This window comes from Propithecus coquereli, unplaced genomic scaffold, assembly GCF_000956105.1.
Source record: "Propithecus coquereli isolate 6110/MARCELLA unplaced genomic scaffold, Pcoq_1.0 Scaffold267, whole genome shotgun sequence".
Classification (NCBI taxonomy): domain Eukaryota; kingdom Metazoa; phylum Chordata; class Mammalia; order Primates; family Indriidae; genus Propithecus; species Propithecus coquereli.
The window spans coordinates 980,318-1,004,500 of record NW_012148252.1 but is presented as its reverse complement, the minus strand read 5'-3'; the positions used below and the strand labels follow the sequence as shown (position 1 = coordinate 1,004,500).

At 35.8% G+C, this 24,183-nt stretch overlaps 1 protein-coding gene across 1 annotated transcript in view; it reads right to left on the bottom strand.

Moving 5' to 3' along the window:
* Nucleotides 1–24,183, bottom strand: part of PTPRD (protein tyrosine phosphatase, receptor type, D) — a 439,560-nt gene that overhangs the window by 112,601 nt on the left and 302,776 nt on the right. Inside the window, exons 22-24 of the mRNA XM_012647380.1 lie at nucleotides 16,270–16,376; nucleotides 14,621–14,733; nucleotides 2,582–2,679 (exon numbers count right to left, since the gene is read on the bottom strand). Coding sequence (XP_012502834.1) covers nucleotides 2,582–2,679; nucleotides 14,621–14,733; nucleotides 16,270–16,376 — 318 coding nt within the window. The remainder of the gene's footprint in view (nucleotides 1–2,581; nucleotides 2,680–14,620; nucleotides 14,734–16,269; nucleotides 16,377–24,183) is intronic.

Here is a 24,183-nt window from a genome sequence, read left to right as displayed (position 1 = left end):
TTCCCACAGTGTTGGGATTACAGGCGTGAGCCATTGTACTTGGATGGTTAATTTATTATTGAGAAAGAAAAGTTTTTTTTATAAATTTAGTGTAGCCTAAGTATACAGTGTTTATAAAGTCTACACTGCTATACAGTACTGTCCTAGGCCTTCACATTCACTCACCACTCACTCACTGACTCACCCAGAGCAACTTCTAGCCTAACTCACCCTAAGCTCCATTCACGGTAAGTGCCCTATACAGATGTACCATTTTTATCTTTTGTACAGTATTTTTACTGTACCTCTTCTGTGTTCAAATACACAAATACTGACCACCGTGTTACAATTACCTATAGTATTCAGTATAGTAACATGATGTACAGGAGTGTAGCCTAGGAGCAATAGGTTATACCACATAGTCTAGGTTTGTAGCAGACTATACCACCTGTGTTTGTGTAAGTACACTATGATGTTTACACAAGGATGAAATTGCCTATTGCTGCATTTCTCAGAAAGTATCCCCGTTGTTAAGTGACATGTAACAGTATTATTACCAATGATTTAAAGTTGTATGGGTGAAGAGTGAATCAATGGCTTATTAACAGGTTGAGTTATCACATTTTTATCTTTTTGTGATCCATTACATTACTCAAAATCACAAATAAAGAATTAAAGTGAGGCCACAGAGAAAATACCACACAAAAATAAAAGGAAGAATCATAACAGCAATAAAGAGCATGTTGGAGCAGTGAAAGATTTCTGGTTGGTGAAAATTAACACTAACTAAGAGTTTTTATGTGTCCCAGGTGGTATTCATCATTTGCCTTGTTTTCTCTTCTAAAACTCCATTTGCAGCTGAAGGCCCAAACAAAAAGCTACCAAAACTGTTTGAAAAGATACTGCATAATTTAGAAAGAGCCACTCTGATCAAGAGAAAGTGGAGGAAAGAAACAACCAGGAGACCTTCTGAGAAAGTAAGGCAACTCACAATCCAATGTGCATTTCCCCAAATTGAAAATGTTGGCCCAAATGCTGGGAGCAGAATAAATACAAATATAACAACAAAGAAGCAAGGAAACAAATACAATCTTCGTGTTCTATCAAATATCTGACAAAGATGTTGGAATATGCAAATTGAATTAAAGGCTGTCTAGCTCTTGAGAGTGGAGGTGAAGGGGACTACAGATGTGTTTTGCTCATGTAGCACAGTGATTTAAAATAATTAAAACTGGAAAATTTGAAGATTTTTAGGAAGGCTATGCAGATATTCAGACTGCTACAAGGCCCTGCTGTTCCGTATTCTCTTATATGGTGCTTCTTAATATTTTTGTACCTCTCTAGCCACTGGAGGTTGGGGCTCCTTTTAGGGGTTCTTACTGAATGTAATGTGATAGGGCAGAATGTTGCAGCTGGTAGGGACTGAGAGGTCATCTAGCGCATGTGCCCCAATTAAGGCTGATAAAACAGATACTAAGAGAGGCAATAAGGATGTGTCTAAGGACTACCATTCAGTAAATCAGTAGAAACCCTTTATGGTTAAATTTGGGCTGCCCAACAACCTTTTGTCATTTGGTACAACTATGCAATTTTAGTGGTACATTTTAATCTTATACTAAGTTAAACTTGGCCTGAAAGAATAATTATTGTCCAGTTATCAATAATTCATGAATTGGCTCCACTATGGGCTCTTGCTGGTAAATACTGGAAATATCCAATTTTACAACTTTTTGCTTTATAAATGCCCAATATCCAAATACATACACAACACACACACACACACACACACACACACACACACACACACAGGCTTTTCATTCACCATCAAGAATTCACAAAGAATCTTTAAGGATTCTGGAATTTAAAATAGTATTCAGTTCACCATTCCTTCAAACACCGACAACTTTCTGGAAATACATTTTTGTCTTAATATTAGTTTTAGCATTAATTTAGACTGAAGGGTAAAATCATCTATGCCTATTCAATAATTATAGAGTTTTCAGAGCATAAACTCTAAAACTAAGAATACTGAGAAATCTACTTAGTCTCTGTAATCTCTCTTTTTTGATGAGAATTCTCATCATGAATCCATGTATCTGGCACCCATTTTGGTATCCTGGGAAGCTTATCAGTTTAGTATATTCTTTGAATTAAAAAAAACAGAAAAGACAAATACCAAATGATCTTGCTCATATGTGTAGAATCTAAAAAAGTAGGAGTAGAGAGTAGAATGGTAGTTACCAGAGGGTGTAGGAATAAGCTTTAGTGATTTATTGTCAAGAATAGTGACTATAAATAATGATGCATAGTATGTAAAAATATACAATTATTTATCCATTAAAAATAAAATTTCAAAAACCAAAAAGCATGTAACCTTAGTAATACGTAAAATGTAAATGTAAAATCAACACCTTTTTAAAGTACAATTACTATATTGATTGTACAGACACCTCTAAGTTGGCTATTCACTATACATTTTTATATTAGATTGAGGGTCATATTTAAAAGGAAAAGCCAATGAAGTTAATTTTCAAGAATATGGTCAAAAAGAAGAGGGTAGCAACTCTTGAAATTACTGTTAAGTATAAACACAGTGAATTACCTCATATTCCTGGGAAAACTTCAAGTTGTCATTTGCTTTCAGTCTTTCAATGTGATCTGCAAGTTCCAAGATAGGTATTGGAGGATGGCTAGCCATACCTATGAAAAAAGGAAAGAAGAGACACATTTGAAAATAAATGAAAATGATGTTAATCATTCAAAAATATAGAGAATACTATAGTTAGAAATGGCCTGAAAATATGTGAGTAGTAAAGATGTTTTAGGTGAGGAAGCAGGCAAATAGTTTGGTTACTCAAAGCAGGACATGCTCTGGAAGGATGGATTTTGTAGCCAAATGAAAAGTCACCAAGCATAATCTCCACACTAACACTCCTAGTGTAAAAAAAAAGCGTTATTGTGCTATGAATCAATGGGTTAGCTAGCGGAGAAAACTGCCAGTCAGGCTTGATGTCAACTTCTGCTTTGAGTAATGACTGTTATGTCATTTCAAACTCCTTCTCCTGCACTGTGTGAAATGGAAATTGTGTGGAATTAAATGGTGTAAAGTGAACTAAGAAAACAGACACTGAAAAAGGCCTAAAAGGGAAAGAGTAGTAGCTTGATAGGAAACATAAAATGACTTATGCATAATCAAGGAAAACTAACTTGAAGAATGAAGGTTACCAGGGTAACCGGAATCATCTGAACCTGCAAAGGAAATGATGGTGTAAATAAAATAAAATAGAACGGATTTGTTAAAAAAAAATATGATATGGATAGCCTAATATATTTTAAAAAAGACTAATAAAAATGCTGTGAGTTTTTGCAGGGTTCACTATACATTTTGACTAGATTAAGATTGATTTAATATTTCACAAACTTGTTAGGTGACTGACGTTCACATGCAAACACAGATACAAAGAATGACATGCACCACAGCTCATTGACAGTAATCACTGAAAACACAATCAGACACCAAACTGAGCTTCAAAAATGTTTCCACTAGTAGCAGATTGTAGAGGCTGGGGTTGCAGCCTTCTCCCGGACATTTATAGATGGCCACACTAACAACTTCGTGGTATTTTGCCCCAGGTCCCCGTTATTCAACCCCCAGCAAGCCTACAATCTACTTCAGGTGTAAACATCTTTGTCCACTAATGGGAAATGAATTCAGGAAAGTGAGCAAATGGTGAAAAGATAAGGAGGGGAAAGAAGATGGAAAAAGGGGGAAAGCAGAGACGGGGGCTGACACATCTTAGTTCAGTCGGCCAGCGGAAGATATATTAATTTCATAGGTTCTGTTAAGAACAATCCACTGTTAATTTTGGTGATCCTTGTGTCTTTCTGATGTTTTCTCACTTTCGTATACTTTGTATTTTATTTTTTTCTGATTAATTTTGCAGAAGTAGCATGGGAGAGCATTGATGACTCTTATCTGACAGACATAAATTTCAGCTGGCCAGAAAACTCTGAACTAGCATGGCCCCAGGGAAGCCTCTGAAGCAGAAAAAGGAGGAGGGAGGAGCTCAAACTGGAAGCCCTGTTGATATTCTGCTGTCACTGTGACTCTTTGGAGGGAGTCACAGTGTGGAATGATGCCCATTAAGTCAACATGACATGTGATTACTTTATGGACATTTTAGAAATTGCACCATTATTGAAAGTCACCCAGTAAGTTCCTTTATCTCAAATGCCAAATTATCAATGGTTCTGGTAAGTTAAGTAAAAAACTACTTTGCTTTTTGAAGACTTTCATTTTAGCACAGTGCTGTGAATCATGGTGGTTTAGTTTCATGGCTATGAAGGTCTGCTGCTAGTCAGCTAAAATCTCAGTGGGGATACGATAAAAATACGTTGCTTGGAAGCAGAAACTCTTTGTTGGTGATATAATTATGCCTTTGGATCAAAATTTGGGGGCCCTTTCTGAAACTTTTTGGTGTTAATGGTAGAATTGAACTACTATACATTCTGTGGAGAGAGTGGGTGGGTGACAGTGATCTCATAATTGCGTGATCTCATCCAGATGAGGCAACCCCAGTGAAAAGAATGGAAATGCGAAGGCACAGGAGACATTAGGCTTATCTGGGAATGGAAATGGACTGACATGGACATCATTACAGTGCTTTAACAGAGAAAATAATAGAGACAAAGATGTTTAGACCTTTTCGAGCGAATCGTGGGAGAGAGTTATTATCATATATGGACTGAGTGGTGGTTTGGCTAGAGAGGGAGGACACAGAGCCAATCAGGGAGGCGTAGGGGACTGAATTACTGCTCAAAGCTGCAAAAAGTAAAGCCAGTTGGAAATGGGAAAAGTATTAGTATAACAGCAGTAGAAGACCATAATAATCAACCAAAGATGCGATCAACATATTCACTTCTGGCATGCACTGGCACATGGCCTGAAAGTATTACTTTGGAAACTAATTACAGAGAAATCCAAGCAAACTTGCACTGACTCATATTCTAGATCAGAATATATATGCATATATCTATCACATGCACGATATCATAGCATTAAAGAATCATTATTTAAGACTTATTAGTATGTTCCATATTGAACCAAATTTCAAGGACAAGTAAAACCAGCAGAATGGGTGTTTAAAACAAAAAGGGGAAGAGAACTTGTGGGAATCTAATGGTACAGGAGAAGAAATCCTGGCCTAGACTACTAGACTTGAGTTGTGCTTTTCATTCTGCCGCCTACTAATAGGGAGAAATCACTGCTTGTCCAGCATCTCAATTTCCTTAATTATAAAATAAGAGGGTAGAATTAAATTCTAGGGTCACTACTTTCTCCATAACTCTCATTTCTACCATATAGATGGGGTATCTGAACAGAGAAGAGAAGACCTCTTGAACACAGTCCATATGTAAGGGTTCTAAAGTTATTGTACCTTTTGTTTGAGGGATGGGGAACACATTTTACAAAATAGAAAACTATTATGCAGTTGAATTGTCTACTTTTTGAATTATTTAAGTTCAACGATTTTTCTTTAGTTAGCCAAAAAGTATATACATTCTATTACAATGTTGTCATATATTTGAAAAGATTGAATGTCAACAAAAAAATTATGCTAAAGAATAAATCTGGGATAAAATTCCTCTAAGAGGAAACTCTTTAGCTCATGTCAGAAAATAATCAGCAAGGATCTACTTCAAAATATTGTTATACAATTCCCCAGAAACTTCTCCACTGCCCAATGTTGAAAATTTTATATGATGTAATCAAGAATGTTAGATTCTGAATGAAAAAGCAGACACTAAGAAAACTATGAAGTTGACCTGACTGTGGTCTTTTCAATTTTTTATCTCGAAACCTGGCCATTGTTCATAGTTCTATAAACCAAGGTCTTTATTAGGTCAGTGCCTTCATGTTTGAATCACTGAGATGCTTTAAAATTCTTTTTTGCAGGCTATATATCAGCTATACACCAGCTATACACCAGCCCAAGAATCAGAATCTCACTCTGGGTGTGGGAGCCAGATATTGACATTTCAAAAGTTCCCTAGAGCAATGGCTCTCAGTGTTATGGTAATTCATGATGGGGGGCCGGTAACTCCATTTATTACTTGTTTTTTTCCATTAAAAAAAAATCACATCAGTATTTATGAGAATGAGATGAGCTTTTTCCTGGTGGTATCCTTGCATCCCCTCTGACTCCCCATTAGCAAGCTTTAGTACCTTAGCTACTGTTACCAACAAAGAACTTGAAGCACAACTAACAACTGGTGAGGACTTGCCAGTGTCATGACCTCATCAGCTCAAAGCTACAAACATACGAAAATAAATGCATTTTAAAGGCACACATTAAATTTGAGCTGAGTTTTCATTCTGAAGCTATGATCTCCACAATATACAGTGCCAACATGAAAAAGGACAGATGCAGTCACTGAAATCTGCCTTAGGTTACAGGAAAAAACATGATGGTTCCTTTTTATAGGGTCCATATTTGTGATAGTAACGTCATGGTGGCTTCCTAAAAGAAGTATAACTTTAAAATCATGGCACTTTAAGCTGAGAGATGCCTTAGAGATGACTTAGTCCAGCATTGCTGTTTTATACAAGAGGACTCTGAAGTCCAGAAAAGTTCAATGACTTGTGTATGTCACTGAACCAGATAGTAAATAACAAAATCTTACCATGCAATTGGGGCATCTTTCTACTGTCCTATTTCTATAATGGTATTTATGACTTTCTAAAGCAGGGGGCAAAGTGTCCGATGACTGAAGGGGCCAGGCTGACAAGGCAAAATGACTGAAGATGCCTAGGTATGGTAAACACTTTCACTAAGAATCGCACTCATTCCCATTTCTTCTCAATGAGCAGGCTTCTTTTGCTGTCTTTTGCCTCCCTACTTTTGATGGAGACTCAAGAAAGAGCAATATCTCTCTATTACATGAAAAGTAGCCATAAACATGAGATAAATAATGATGACAGTCTTTATGTCAGTCATCTTTAGGGCTGGTGTAGACATGGGGAACTTCCGGGAAAAGTGAAACTGTTCATCTCCAGCATTTGCTCTGCCAAGTGGAAATGCAGGGCCAACAAGGTCAGATGTTTCAAGGTTTTCGATAGCAACTAACCATCCAGATTATCACAGGACATTTCCTTAGTTTTCATTGTTGACTCTAAATTTTATTGATACTCAGTGAGCAACAAAGACAATACCTTTTGCAGGCCACATCTGGCCAATTAGATTGTGACCTCTGTTTTAAAAGAATAACATCTTCCTTTTGTGTTTGTGTGTGTGTGTGTGTGTGTGTGTGTGTGTGTGTGTGTGTGTATGTGAATTAAAATCAAAGAATGTTTGGAGTAAGAGACTGCATACTATATCCACAAGGCACTGAAGTAGATATCGAGTGTTATGCTGGGGATATAAAGATGTATACTTCTTGTGTACTTCATCCATCTTCCTCCTACCCAATCTTCTCCCATTAATTTTACCAATTAGGAAAATAAAGCTCAGAGGAGTTAAAGGATTTGATCAACGTCATCATTATCAGCAAAACTATGGCTTCATGGGACATTTGATCCCAGACCTTGTCATTTCTCATTATACCATGTTGTCTCTCAAATCATCTCACACCCCTGGAAGAGCGGGGACACATGTATGTAAAGCTGGGCCTGTGGGACTGTTTGGGCTATCTCTGCAGCAACACAGAGATCATAAACCATCCCCAGTTCGAGAAAATGTGCCAATGAAATTACTTCACTTAGAGCATCGGTTTTGATGGTGGGGAAGAGGTAAAGTATGCTGATATTTTCCAGTTACTTATTGCCAAGACGTTATAAATTTCCATGAAAACTTGAACTAAAAATATAAGTTCACAATGTTAAAAACCACAGTGCTTTTTGGCAGAATATTTTCAAAAAACTGTTATTGCTTTTCAAATCTTCTGCTATATTTTACTACTGTTATGCTCCATATGACGTTATGATCCATAGAGAAGTGTTTATCAACCACTTGCTTTATTTTCATATGTTTGTAAACCTTGCATTAAATGGCAATAGGCACTTTATAATTATTTCACTAAGTAGAGTTTTTGAGGTCACTAATAATGGCAGTACCTTTTTTAGATGAGTTTTTCTGTCACTTTATATGTGTGTTTGTAATGACTCAATACTACTCTCTTCATGATTTTCCTTTCCAACAAATTTTGATAAAAGCTAAAGAATAGTTTGGTCATCAACCAAGAAGTTAATTTGTTCACCAAATCAATGACCTTGTCAAAAAGTGCACTTCACTGAGTCAACAGTTACAGAGAAAAACTTAGTTCGTTAAATATTTGTCACATTTTTAACATAATTCATGCATTATTTAGAATTCTCTGAATGAAATACAAATACTCTATGTTTATAATTTGTCTCACAAGCTAATGATAAATTAAAGATAAAGAGAACATTGATTAGTAAGGTATAATTGCTTCTTGGTAAAACAATAATGACAATCTGACTTAATCCATAACTCAGCTCCTGATTCAGTAAAAGATTCTCCAAGAGTACTTTTCTCAAGTAATTCATTTTTATGTAGAATTTCTCAAAAGACAGGAACTTGAGTAAATCACATTTCTTTTTTTTTTTTTTTTTTTGAGACAGAGTCTCACTCTTTTGCCCGGGCTAGAGTGAGTGCCACGGCGTCATCCTAGCTCACAGCAACCTCAAACTCCTGGGCTCAAGCAATCCTTCTGCCTCAGCCTCCCGAGTAGCTGGGACTACAGGCATGAGCCACCATGCCCGGCTAATTTTTTTCTATATATTTTTAGTTGTCCGATTAATTTCTTTCTATTTTTAGTAGAGACAGGGTCTCGCTCTTGCTCAGGCTGGTTTCCAACTCCTGAGCTCAAACAATCCGCCCGCCTCGGCCTCCCAGAGAGCTAGGATTACAGGCGTGAGCCACCGCGCCCGGCCCAGATCACATTTCTTTATATCAGAAATTTGGCATTTGTATTTAATGAATCAGGGTTTTGAAAATATAAAACACAAAAACCACATCTGGTATTCTTAACCTGGGTCATATGCCTAAGTTCCTTATAGTACAAAATAAAATATGAAGAAGAAAGTATAGATAAGAATGGATCTTGTTAAAACTGATCCAATTAATAGTACTAATAGATCAGAAGAGATGCCTCAAGGGCTCTCAAAGCCCATTCACAGTTGCTGTGCAGACATTTCTGCTGCTGATATCGCTATTTCTGATACGTTAACTTTTTATGAGTTTGTTTTTGTTTTTCACAGCCCATCGATCACCTACCATCCATGCATGCTTTAGGGCCAAACATATTAAGGTCATCCACAGAATGAAAGCGAGGCTTTTATGTTGTAACATCTGATCATCAAGTTTTAAATCTCTTTTTGTTAAAGGTGTGAGCATAACCACTATATTTTGTTTTTGTTTGCAGGTATTTTCTTGGGGAGAGGAGTGTGTGAGCAGAGGCAGCAGATGCTGTAAGATTGAATATGAAGGCACAGAGGAAGGTGGTGACTGGTGCCTCCCTGATGCTATTAAGTATATCTTCTCTTACACTTTTCTTTGTACTGGAAAAAAAGAGTATTCCTCTAAGATGCTGAACTTCTAAAATTGCTTTGTTGGGAAAAAGTAGAAAAAAGAATACATACCAATAATTTCTTTGTCTTTCTTATATATCACCATCTTTTGACAATATTATATTTATCTTAGTTATTTTGTCCAATTCTATAGGTCACAGGCTAGAGAGGTCAGTAAAGAAGTTTTATAATATTTCAAAAAATCTGTGATTGGCAGTCTCCATCAAAAGGTTAAAGGTGCCTATCTTAGGACCCTGATATCCCATGTCCAGGTGTCTAACATGCAGAAATAGCAATGATGGTGTGAAAGATATGGGCTCAATACTGCTCATTACAGTAGTATCTGCAATAGCAAAACGTGGAAATAACTTAGCCTCCATTAATAGGGAATGAGTCAAAGCATTCTGATATATACAGAACAAAATACCATCACTACCATCAGCTATTAGAAAGGAGATAAAATCCAACACACTAACTTGGAAAAAGGTCTATTTTTATATAGTTAAATGTTAAAACAGCAAATTGTATGTATATACATCTATCTATCTACCTGCTGTATATTTTATCATTTAAAGAACTGTATATACAAATAAAAAGTTCTGGAAGGCTACGCATGAAGCTATATATGGTAAATATTTCTGGAGGGTAAAATTGGAGTAATGGTGGGAAATCTTTTATTTTTCTTTTAAATATGTCAAATTAATAAAAGAAAAATAAGAAGCAGTGGGATTAAGAGTAACTTCTCTTTTCTAAAAGTGCTTTTGTTGGCCTCTTTCCCAACTTATAACAATTTTAAAATGTACAAAAATATTAAAGAATAGTGTAATGAACACCTACATAGACAACTGTTAACGAGCTTATTTTCTATTTTCCATAAGTTTCCCAATAAATATGTACTGCTTCTGTAATTAAGAACAAGATATACTGGGAGGGGGAACTAAAATAACTTGGACGTTTTTTTAAAAAAATAAAAGAATAACTTTCCTTCCACCCCAGGCTAATGTAATTCACTTTTATTCAACATGTAACACATCTATCAACCCATCTTAATACACAGCTACTGCTGTCCACAAACGTGTGTGAGACTTAACAGAGGTTTCTTTCAAAAGCATCTTTTATAAGTGAATATTTTCTTCCCTTCCTCCTTAGATCTTAAAGACTTGTAAAACTTGATCAGCAGTTAATAATTCTAGCAATTACATTATCTACTTGAAGTGATAAGTCTACTCTTAGCTAAATGATACCTTCCTATATACTTAAGTCCCCATTTTAGTTTGGCAAAATTATTAATGATACAAGCAATGCCTCTTCAATTGCCCTCTCCACATTAGTTCTGACTGACCCCGTACACCAATACTTGATGACATATGGTCATAAACCGTTATTCTTTTAAGAGATTAGGTAGCTCAGCTTCTCTCAAATATAACTTGGCTATATACTGCCATCTGAACCTTAATAAGACAGGTATACACAATCATGGAAAATACCTAAAGCAGAGGTGCCTGCTCTCAATTGTGAAAACGTGCGCTTCTCCGACCTGTTCAGATGCTTGCATGTAGCATTTCATTAATGGAGTGACTTGATTCTTGTCCAAAAGTTTGAAAATGTCCTAAAGCAATGTTCTTCCCCATACCTCCCCAACCTCAAAACAAGGTTATACTGAAAAAACTAGGTTTCTCTGTCTTCTTTGTGCCTTTGCTGAGCAACCGTGGACAGAATTCTGGCTTTTTCCTGCCCAAAGTGTGTTTGTGGTCCCGCATTTAAGGGTACAGTTCTTTCATGTACTTAAATTGTCAAAACGCTGTATTTATATGAAATTTGGAATGTTAGGCAGAATAGAGGAAAAAAGATCTGACTCAAATCTAGACTCTCCTACAGGAATATACAACTTAAAATGTAAATGAATCTTTCATTCACAAGACGATTTTTTTTTAACAAAGTAGAATTTACAGAATCACTGAACTAAAGCAATGTGCTTCCTTTACCTGCTGAAAGGCCTGCTGAATTTCAAATGGTAATGTTTGCTTGGCATTTATCATTCACGGCAGCCCCATCAGAAGTGAAAATCAATTTGCTTTCATTAACAAGTTCTGTGCTAGGCATAGTTATATAAGTCACAGCTTTTTTTATTTCATTGAAAGTCATTTTTTTTGAAGACATAGGTTATTAATTCCCCACTTAAGCATATTGTTAACAAATATTCTCAAATGTTATAATGTCTGGGGATAAGTAATTACACATTCATAGGTATGATGTATATAAAAGCACATTTTAGTGAAATGGAAAGAATTTTAAAAATCTAAAAATTAAGTAAAGTTACAGCACTTGCTGTGCAACACATAATAAAGGATCATTTTATTTAATCATCCAGGAAAACTCTTGAGTCTTTGTGAATAGGAAGAGAGGAAAAAGCACAGGAAGGTTGCTTGGTTAACAATCCCACCTTCTGCTCTCATCCTATTGGCAAGTAATTAAGGTAATTCACAGCCACTGGCTGGAATCCATACTGGCCGAAGCAGAGAGTCACATCTCTATGAATCCATATTAGCAGCTGAGTCTATTTCCTTTGTAAAATGGTAAAATTTTCAGGACAGCAGGACACATCATAAAGTTTGGGAGGCAAATAGACTATTTCAACAAATCAAGCTTAAGTGGATTGTTTACCTGAGCTAAAGGGCACAATATACTGCTTCCTGAGTGAACAGATGTGCTAGGATCTTAGGACAACTTCTTTTCTAGTCTCTTCTCTTCTACATCTCCTCTCTTTTTCTATACTCATTTTGCCCACTTATTCCATTATCCATCTGAGGTGATAAAACTTGAGTTAAATGACACCTTCCTATACACTTAGGTTTCTATTTTCATTTTATAAAACCATCGGTGATACAAGTGATGTTACTGCAATTGTAACATTTATTCTTCTTTCCAGTGTCTTATATAAAATTTAACAGATTCTCTCTATAAATGGATTGAATATTCCCACATACATTTAGAAAATTAAATTCTTCATAGAAACCTTACATTAGGCTACATTTGCAAAATGACCTGCGAAAGTGAGAAGTACTTGCAGACAGAGGTCTCTTAGTTGAAGGCATTCCTATTCTCTTGTTTGTAGTCAACAGCACACTGCTAATAATCCTCTCTACACAGTTTCCAGCCATGTTTTGTATTTACGCTTGGAAATATTCCCTGTTGATGCTAGAGGAGGTAAGGAGTGGCACTCCCATTGGCTCTCTTCTTTCGGGGCTATCTTTGCCTTTGCACTCAACCCTGTGCTGTGTTCTGCCTGTGGTGGAAGACCAAGGTTGGTTCCAGCACAGTCAGAGGAAGCAGAGGCAGCAGCAAGGTACTGAGAAATCTGATTATTTTCTCTATTTCCACAATGTGTTGCTCTTGCAAAGGATGATGAGGCAAGATAGACAAAGAATCATGTAGCAGAAAATTTCTTCAACTTTTGGGCCCTCTATATATTGAGTTAGCCAATTGGAAAGGTACACAAATTCCTGGGTCCATTATTAAGAAGTTGCCTGTAACCTGAAGTAGTCAGTATACTCCTATTTCAAAAAGTGCTCAACTAAGAAAATTTACTAGAGCAATTTAATTTATATCATATTGCCTTAATGGAGCTCTAAGAGGAGAACTCAACAGGAAGCGCCCAGGGGACTACAATCACCCTTGAAGATGACATGAGTTTGTTCCATCATCATGCACACATCCACAGGCTAAATTTATCAGCCCCTTTTTAATGCACACAGGACATTTTTGGCTACCTAAACGTTTTCTTCCACCTTTATTCTGATGAAGGTATATCTCTGCTTTTTAAAAAACACAATTTTTGAAAAAGTCTAACCTCATTGGAGTTAGAATTTTTTTAAAAAAACCTCAGATTTATGATTGATTATATAGCCAAATGGAAAATGCTAAACATTTCTTTCAGTTAGAAGGCAGCTATGCTCACCAATATACCACCAACACTGACCATTTCTTTCAACTGAAGAGTTGCTAGTTACTATATCTACCTACATGTAAAAGAGAAAATATGCAAATCATAATAAACCATGTATTTTCAATTCAAAGTAATTCACTGTGAATGTGTAGTTTAATAAATCTGTAGTGTATCATATTGTGAGTCAGAACATGCATATAACACAAGAGAAACTTTTCAACACTTTGGGGCACAATACTACAACCAAATTTTCACCCAAAAGACTTCTTAGATCAGCTTTTTACTTTGTTCATTATCATAAAGTAGTGCCACTCAGTTGTGTATTTTTAGCTCTCTCTACAATTCATTAGTTGCCATTCATTTGCTATAAACAAGCTTTAGTTCAAAGAAAGCAAAACAGATCTAGGCTTGACTTAACAATATTGTTCCAATGTCCCTCAGCGAGAATAGTAGTTTTCCTCTGTTGAAGCACTTAATGTTCTTTATTTTAAGAAACAAGCATATTTTTCTTATCTTCAGTCACTTTATATGTCTCCCTAGTAAGAAACCTGAAATGGTCAGTGAGATTTAGTATAGGTAATATTTTAAAAGATACACAATTTTGCTATATTTTCCTCCCTCCCTCCCTTTCCTCTCTTCTTTTCTTCCTCTTTCTTTCAGATTATCACAAACAGAAAGAAATAGGAAAATAGAGAACAAATCTATGCTTTCCCAATGGGGTGACAGATGTATACATTCATCCATTGATTCATTCATTCATTTTATAAGATGAGAAACTGAGCTCTTTTCACATTGGTGTCACTGAAAATAATAAACTGTTAAGCTCGTAAAAATGGTAGATATTCCTACAAAGACTATAGTGCTTCCAAAATTTGAAGGAGAATTACATTTCTTTTTCTTCCCTATCCCACTTCAGATTTCCACAAAGAATTTAATTTCCTTTCAAACTTTTGCTTGGGCAAGTCTCAATAATATTAAAACAAAAGAGCAGGATGAAAAATTGGTTCTAAATAAAGTGAGATATTCAATTCTCAAGACAGCATCAATTGGGCTATAAACTTTCAGTAAAGACTTCATTACTGAATCAAATGTGCTGTGCCTCTTACCTGGTGTTTGAAAATTAAGGCGCCTCAGTTCTACTGGGTCTGTTGGGTGGTGTGACGGGACCTCCTTACTGTTCGGTATGCTGCTCTTTCTAGAGTCGGACTCTGCTCTCTTCCTATGGGGAGAAAATCAGAATTTAAGAATAAAACAAAAACCAACTGAAACATAAAAAAAGCAGAGAGTTACATCTGCATTCCTTCCATCCATCCCCTAAGTTTTCAGTTTTAAAATTTTTTTAACCTGGCTAGTTTCGTGACTTTGTTCAAGTTGCTTTTTCTCTCTTGGCCTACAGTGTTTCCTCAGGTCTAAAGATTTTTTTTTAAGTGAAGTCCACTTGAACTGTTGTTTAAGGGAAGACCTCCTTTTGAAGTTCTCCTTCAACTCTAGAATTAAATAATTGAGTGACTGTGCCTTCAGGCTTTAAGGGGGTCTTGGTGAGATATGCTTAGACCCTTGTTGACTAATTCCCTCTTATCCACTAGTTCTATTTGTGAGGAACAGGACAGGATATCCCTAGTAGCCAACGCTAAGATTGTTGTTATCACAGAGAAACTACCTGGCCTCAAGCTGAACAGCTAAATCTGCCCCCCCTTACCCCTTTCTAAGTGTATATCATTGGTGGCTACAATGTGGAGCTGCACGGGATTTTCCCACAATGCAGGCAAATACAGCAAGTGCATTTTTAAGACGTTAAGTAATCCTAATACCTAGAAGAATTGAGACCACACGAAACCAACATCCCCTTTCTCGTTCAAGTTTGAAGGAAAAAAATAGCACTGGTTATTTACAGTATTAAGCTGTGATTAATATTTTTTTAATGAAAGTTAATCACAGAAAGATCAGAGAAAAAATAATTTCACTGGGTGAGTAGATCAACACTCCTGACGAACATTCAAAGTGCCATTAACAGTGTGATTCTTCATACGATACATTTTATCTGTTTTAAAAGCTACCCATTAGCTTTACTAAGTACCTGTCTTTAAGCTATCGTAATGTAATTTTAACAAATTTCTAACAAGAAATGTCAGATTTGTACATAAGATTTATCTATTTTTTTTAAAACTCAAATAATCACCGAGTGGTAACTATCTATCTTCTTCCAGCTTGAATTAGATTTAAAACTCATTTAACCAATGGACATTGTTTTCAAACTGTGCTTTTTTTCCAAATATAATTCTAGCAATCTCCATGCTAGAGTCCTAATTCTAGCCTCTCACCCCTGCTGAAAGCAAAGGCATTTTTATTTGGGGAAAAGGGTGCTGCCAAGTGTTTAGAACTCTCCCTTTCTCTGTTCGATTAGCTCATTAGTGTTGCTGTGGCAATGGGCTCTCATTCAATGCCACCCAGGCTATTCTACGGTTAGCCAGAGGGCTCCTGTTAAATAGCCTTTCTTCCCATTTCTGCTCATCTGTATAAAATAAAACTAACCAGGGGATGAAGGGAAGATTGATGCAAAGGGGAAGTGTGCTTGATTTGCTTAAGTGCAATGCCTTTGGTGAAACATCCCAGATGGAATAAATTTACATGGTGGAGTCCTATTAGACGCCTTGTTTTCTCAGTACCGTGGATTAACCTGTCCCAAGATTTCCTCTTTCTACCTAAAAGTGTCAGGTGCAGCCTTAGGACAGAATGTACTGCCAAGCCTTATTACCAGTCAGAGGTGAGCATTGATTCTGAGAGCTGCCACAGGTACTGGCAGCTCCAGTCACATGGAGTAGAAAGTACGAAGGAAAGGAAAGGAAAGGAAGAGATGGAGGGCTGATGAGAAAGAAATAAGAAGGCATAAAAAGAGGGCCTCAGAAGACAATGAGAAAGGAGATGATGACCAGTTTCAGAGTAGACAATGTCACTGTATTCATGCTATGGATATTTGCCTCACCACACTGAGATTCATTCTACTGCTGAAGATGCAAAACTGAAATAGGTTAATGAAATGTCACTAAATGTGGCTAGCCAATGAAACCCATATGAAACATATGGTTGTTCTTCTCACTTCAAATAATAGCAGTGCCCCTTCTTAGATTTCGGTCTTTCTGTGTGAGTTGGCACCGATGCATTTCTTTAGTGATGTATCAGACCCAATGACTAAAGCCTGCATTTTTCTCCCTTCCTAAGGTAGCTCTACTGTCATTCTTGTGAGATTATGGAAACCAGAATTAGAAGTATCTGGGCAAGAAAACTGCATCACTATTGCAGGTATTGTGGAACAACCTCCTTATCTTCCTTTTCCCTGAGGCTGGGCTGAGTGACACTGAGCTGGAGGGATAGAAAAGAACACTCTCTAAAGAAATTTTGCCAACTTCTCTGGTACTAGGGAAAGTGGAAATCACATCTTGTTGCCAAGATATATATGAGTCTCAGAAAACCCAGGTCATAAGATGAAAATTACAATTCATAATTGTAATGAACTGGGAGGGGTATGCTGACATTTAATAACTAATTTCTCCTTCACTATCTGTTCATATGAAATGACTTCCAAGACCTCAGACTCCCAAAATCCTAACCAGATAGAAAACCAACTGTTTAAATTTGTTTTGCTTAGTTTTATTTTTATCATCACAACATGGATAATTCTGGCTGTCAACATTCTTATCACATTATTTTTAAATACTTATGTGCTAGAATGCTTGTTTTCCAACGCAGAAAAAATTTCTAAGAAAGATGTGGAAGATGAAGAGTTTGGTCATCATTAGTAATAATGGTAAAGAGCTTCTAAAAACTGAATTTATTGTCATACAATATTAAAAGACATAATTGTCTAAGTTCAATATGAATATAAGTAACATTTTCCTGAAAAGTTTTTAGAGGTCTCATCTTTCTCATTTCCAATTAGAAAAATGAAATGAATAATGACTAGAAACAAATTCTAAATTTTGCCTTGTGACATTATATTTTTTCTGTTAAGATTATAAAACCCTTATAAAGTACAAGTTTATTTCTTACAATGAGAAGTATCTACCACGTGCAGGAGTTACGGGGTGAAAAGGAAATAGAAGATCACACGACATTTCAGATCTGGCAGAAACTGCTAATAGTATAAAAGCATGTGGTTATTTGGGATACGGGTGTTGTACAATAAAAATGCTACTCTGTGGTCTAAGGAGTGTTTTATTTTTACTTCTTTCACCTGGCTCTCATCTAGGGGGTGAAGCAAGAACAAAGGGAGGCTGTGTGGAAGATCATATTATGGTCATAGAACACGGATATGGGCACAGGCTTTTGAAAGAAAGATGCACTTATTGGAAATCTCTACTCTTATTAGTCAAAGAAATCAGTTCAAATGTTTCATGATTCTGATGATGATAACATTAAGAATGTAATCCCAACTCTGCCACTATTGGTGTACCTCAACTACAAACCTTCTTCTCAGTTTCTTCATTTATAAAACGGTGGAAAATTAGGAGTTGATATCTAAGTTTTGGCCCAACTCTCTTTTCTTAACAGAATAAGAAGACAGTGAGTGAATAAGTTGTAAAATGTGGACAGTGTTATAATGGAAGGTAGATCTCTGAGTCTACTACATGGATTCAAAGTGTTTTGTCTTTTGCCTAAAAAACACAAAACTATTTTGCATGTTTTTCCGCTGGATTAATGGCAACTAGAGATGTCCACACACACAAAAAGACACCTTCACAGAGGTTTTAAGATTCCTGTCGCTGAACATGTGGCCTGCTGACTAATGTAAAATGATTTTAGAGAAAATAATGTGGCAGCAGTTCTTAACCTTTAGCATGCATCAGAATCACCTGGGAGGGCTTGTTAAGATCCAGGCTGCTGGATCAGTGCCTAGAGTTTCTGATTCAATAGGTCTGAGGTGGAGCCCGCAAATTTGTATTTCTGTCAAGTTCCCAGGTGATACTGATGCTACTGCTGCTGGTATAGAGACTACTCAATGAGAACCACTGCAATACAGTACCAAGGAGGAAGGCAGACGATCTTTTGAGATACTTTTCTTAGTTTAATTTTAATGAGGAAATTATATATATGTGATATTTCTATGCAATGATAAGTGTGTATATATATATATACATATACGTGTGTATATATGCGAGTTAGAAAATGAGGTTAGTTGTACTAATCATTCAGTGATCACACAGTATATATTCTAGCTATTATTATAATTGCTATTATTATTCAAGGCTGGAAGACATGGATAATAATTTGAATAAGGTAAGTGTTTTCACTAAAGCACTGCCATCAATATTTGCAGGGTTTGAAAATGCTATTATTCCTTCCTATATCATGAGTTGATCCATGATTAAACTTGAAAACTAATCTTTGGTAAAAACAAACAAAACAAAACAAAAAGGCTTATAGGACACCTCACATTTCTGCTCTATAAACACATTAACACATACAAATGCTCATTTACCCTTGACCACAAACAAAACTCAGAGTGGTTTTACTAACTTTTAAATTTGATTGTAAAGATAATGGTTTTTTTTTCTTATGTAGACAAAATATTTTATTTATTTTCCCCCAGAATCATTTTAATATCAAAACTATTGAATACATGTAGGCTTTGTCCATCTTCCACTCGCCAGGTATTATTATCTTTTATATCCAGCCCCCACCCTCACCTCTTCAATAGCTCCAAAGTCTACCAGTTTCTTATTTTTTCCTTACTGAGCATTAAAGAGGTTTGTTCTCTCTTCCTCACCTGTCAGGTTTACTGCTCCATTTTAATGCAGCAAAAAAGGAAAAAGAAAGGCTAAATGTTAGTTGGCCAATGGTAACAAGAGTAACCATGACAACCAAGTTTTAAGAAATAGTGCTCACAAGCAAGGACACATAACTGACACACATTAGGAAATGACAGCATATCAAAATATTTAAAGGCCTCTGATCGTGAAGTAAATGGAAGACATGAGGGTCCCTCACTGAATAAAAAATTTGTGTTTCTGTGTGTGTGTGGGTGTGTTAATGACACATTCACTTTTAGCCATCACCTACAAAACACTGCCACAATTAATTATATCTCAGGAAGTGTTTAATGATGATCATATAATTTGATTTTTACAAAACAGGCCATGAGAAAACTACTAATGTACTTAATGGGAATACAACGTCATTCCACAAAAGAAATTCATTCACTTAAATTAAAAAGTCTTCAGTTAAGAGGTATGTTATTCCTTTAATGATATAAAATATCTGCAAATTGTACTGAACTGCACAGAAATTTGCACAATTGAATAATATACTACGAGGTAATAAAGTAACATAAATGATTTCTTCAAATATCTTTTGACAAGTAAGGCATTCATTTATCTTTTTTCCAATAAAGGATTAAATACATTTTCAGTTTTGGAAAATATAATATTCATCATTGTAAATCTACAGAGTATGACCCAGGTATACAGCTGGGCTAATCCAGAAAAACATTTTATTACCAGCCATTGACAGGACAGACATTTTTTTATTCAAAGAGGTGTTGCTGTCTGTGAACACATCTAGCTCATGCTCATAGATCCTTTCACCTGTGAGAATATGTTGATTGTTTAAATAACGATATTATTTTTGCAGAGAGTATAACCTTTTCCTGGAAAGAATTAATATAAACAATCTTCACTTTGAGGCAATTTGCAATGATTTTAGTGAATTCCCAATCGCAAAAATAAAGGTACTAGTCTTTCTTAATGTCAATGAAATATATACCCGTGTTGCTGGATTATCTGGCACTATAAGATAAGCCAGCCCATCTTTTTTCACAAATAAAAAAAATCCACATTTAAATTGTACAAACACACACATACAAAACTGAATGATGAAAATGATATCAAACACACTGGATAATTCTTTTTATTCTTAATTTTAAAGTGATCCACCTAGTATGCTAGGTTAAACAATTGCTACATATATGTTTCCAATTTACTCATTTTTTATCAATGACTTTATCAGGGAATCAGTTGTTGGAAAATCTATGCCTCTGGATGGAAGAGAATCATTTAGTGGATTACCAGTTTTATGTATCAGAAGTCTGCTTGAGTGTTCATATGAACAAATGCATAGTTCTATAGAAAGGCCAGTCCCACCATACACATGGGCACATACTTGGTACAAATATCTAAGTTTGAAAGGCTTTCAGAACTGGTAAATTTAAATTATAGGCCAAGGGTCTTATTATAATAACTCTTGCCAGCCAAGATAAAAGTGTGATATTGAGTGATGGAGTAAACTAGTGAAGGGAATTGAGTTTAGCACATTTGACTTGTATAAATTCAATGGTTCAATATTGCTTTGTGCCAGGCGCTCTAGTAGACACAAGGGATACAATGAGGAATAAGACAGAGTCCCCGGCCTACAGTTTAGTGAGGACAGAGTCAAGAAATAGGCAATTACAGTAATGCAGTAGGTTCTACATTAGACAAGTAGAAAGTACTGTAAGAGCACAGAAAAGGGGACCCGAAGGCAGTCTGAAGTGCTTGAGGATAGGAGAGGAAGGAGGAGGCACCTGGAAAGGCTTGATTTAGCAGGTAGCACCTTAGCTTCCAAAGGATGAATTAGAGTTAGTCAAGCCAAAAGGAGTGTCAGGGGAGCTGAGAAAAGGCGTTTTAGGCTTAGTGAAGGACGTGCCTACTCAGAGGCTGGAAGGCAGAATCAATTAGCATTGTCCAGTGTGGTTGGGTGTGGCTGCATATTTCTTCACAGCATCTCAAAATATTCTGGACTGCATTTCTTTCTTTCATGAGAGATTGGAAATATTAATACATGTAGGGTTGATTAAAAAAAAAAAAAGAAAAGAAGACAACTAAAGCAGCAAAGCCAGCAGAGAGCCAATGTGGCAATGTTGGAGCTGGGAAAAGCTGGAAAAGCTAAAGTCTGTACTTCAGTCACATTTACTTTGTGGCCTCTGCACATAAACATCTTGGGATGAGAAAGGAAAGTATTTACTCTTTCCACAGTGTGTGCTCAAGCTGGACTATTACCCTTCACAGATGTCAATTTTGCCTAAAGTGTGCCTGAGACTTCTCCAACCTCCACATCCACACTTTTTTTCCATAGTACGTAACAAACACTTCTCATTCATCTTGAAATGCTTTTCTGTAGAGTCGGGTTAACATTTTTAAATATTTGTTTTCTATTAATATATAAATAATTCTTGAACAGTTCTAGAATAATGTCTGAAAAGCTCTACATATGTAACAGATACACAGAATATCTAAGAACATTCAATTGCTTTATGGATTCTTTTTTGTGGGCATAGATGGATGTACAGTACCAGTTCTACTACCTGGTTTTTAACGTTCTCAGATTATAGAACATTATTATTAAAAAGGTTTAATTTTCTAGTCTATCTACTGACTTTACAAATGGGGATATCTGGGCTCACCTAGTCACAGAGCTGGGACTCAAATTCCAGTTTCCTGACTCCTAGTCCAGTGTTTGTGCCAACCTTGCTACCATCTAATCTCCGTAATTTGTATTTTTAATTCATGGGCCTTATCATATGGAGTACAAAATTTCAAAAAAAAAAATCACAGCACAAGAAAATTCATAACAATAAAGACCTACCAAACATATTTTAATTTTGTTATGGTTCAGAAGGGCCCATACGAAACCTCAGGGATTTTTTTTTTTTGTTACTAATCATCAATGTATTATAGGTGTGTGAATTACTAGATTAAAAACAAAATCAAATGAACAGAATGCCAGATAAGAGTGTGCTATTTCCCTATGAATATGATAGGAATAGGTCTCAAAGTTTCCTCAGACAGCTGGTTAAAATATACTTCTTTATATGATAAAACTATGGCCAGAGACCAACTTCTAATGCATCTTATAAGCAGGTATATGTGACAAAGGGATTATCAAGACAATGTGAGTCAACAATATTTATACCCATTTCCTTCTCAAAGCCTTATTTGCATACAGGAACTGAAACATTTTAATAATAATAATAATAATGATAAGAATATTTTCAATTGAGTCATTATCAACGACCTGTGTATAAACTGAAAGGCATCTAAAAAGAGAGAATTAAGTATTTATTATATAATTAACTTTGCTCAGAATCCAAGCTATAAAAGACACTATTCATTGGGTACAGAAGATTTTCTCTTGAACGGCCTCATGATAATCAAGAAGGACATTGTTGGGTCTACTTGAATTTCAAGTCAGGAATGTTCTTTACTGCTGAAGCAAGCATTTCTATTTCAGAAACACTTCACAGGCCTTCAGATGGTTAGCTAAATATACTTAGCATTCGAGGATGTGTGCATTTCCCAACAATTGCATTAGAGGATGCTTGCATATGCACACACTAAAATGCAACTCTATTTTAACAGAGTCATAAAACATCTAAATACGATGCCTCTTTTTGCAGGATTAGGAAAAATTATAACTGAGCTGATTTTTTTTTTCAAGCACATGCAGATGAAGAAGGAAAGCTTAATTATAAATCTTTAAGAAAATTATCAAGCTATGATCCTATTTCTTCACATTTACATAACTGATTCACAAATACCATACAAATCTCTGTTATGTGGTATGACTTAATGATAGCTAGGTATATCCAAATGAGATACAACTTAAAAAATAAGACATGCATTTTGTCTATTTCGAATAATCACAAAACATCAGGGATATGGTCTAGAAATGCAACTGTCAACAAGCACTTGTTTTCTGATCTGAATCCCACAGTAGAATGTGACTACTTGAATAAATATTTCTCAGGAAATGATTAAAACAATTTGCTTTATTATTGCATTCTTTGCTGGTAATAAGTGTAGCACACAAACAGCCAAGAGCACCAGCTTGGACTGAAACAGGATCTATGATTATCCTGGGGCTTGGATATCTTGTGCTTCCTGCCCTTACCTCTTACACAGAGAGAGCCAATAAGATATGATGGGTTCCTTAAGATACACGCTAATAAGATATGGATTGGGATGACAGATTCGAACTATCAACTAAGAGGAGATTTTGGTCTTCAATCACTTGCTTTTTCAGCTATTTTACAGCATGGGTAATTGAATAATGGCAGTGATCGGGAAAAAAATAATGATGGATATTTCTTTCATTCTTTCTAACTCTAAAATTGGACAGGCAATTTAATGGGTTATGGTTATGAACTTCTTTCATTTGTCCTTTATTTTCTAAACCTTCTCTTCATGTTGGAATAAAATGAAATAGAACCTTTTAAGAGAAGGTTTTTCAAAGGAGAAGTGTTTTGAAGTGTTTTTAATCGAGAGGTTGGAGGGGCAGGGAAGGCTATTCCAGGAACATGAGAAGAACAAGGAATGATGGGTATAAATAATTAATATAAACCCTCAAAAGGGAGTTATATGGGCAGAAAAAAGAATTAATGAAAGTAAGACTATCAGACAAAACATGTAAGAAAGAATCAAAATGAAGACATTCTCTTCTGATTTTGATGGCCAAGGTTATAGGGAGAGAGAGAAAGAGAGGGAGACAGAAGCTATCTCATAGTAGAGGGAAGAGATCTTCATAGTAGCATTTGAAAACATGACACACCATAAAAAAATAGGAACAGATTAATGTTTTATGAAAATAAAATTTGGATTGGAAAAAATAAAAATTGATATAAAGGGAGATAATTTTTAAT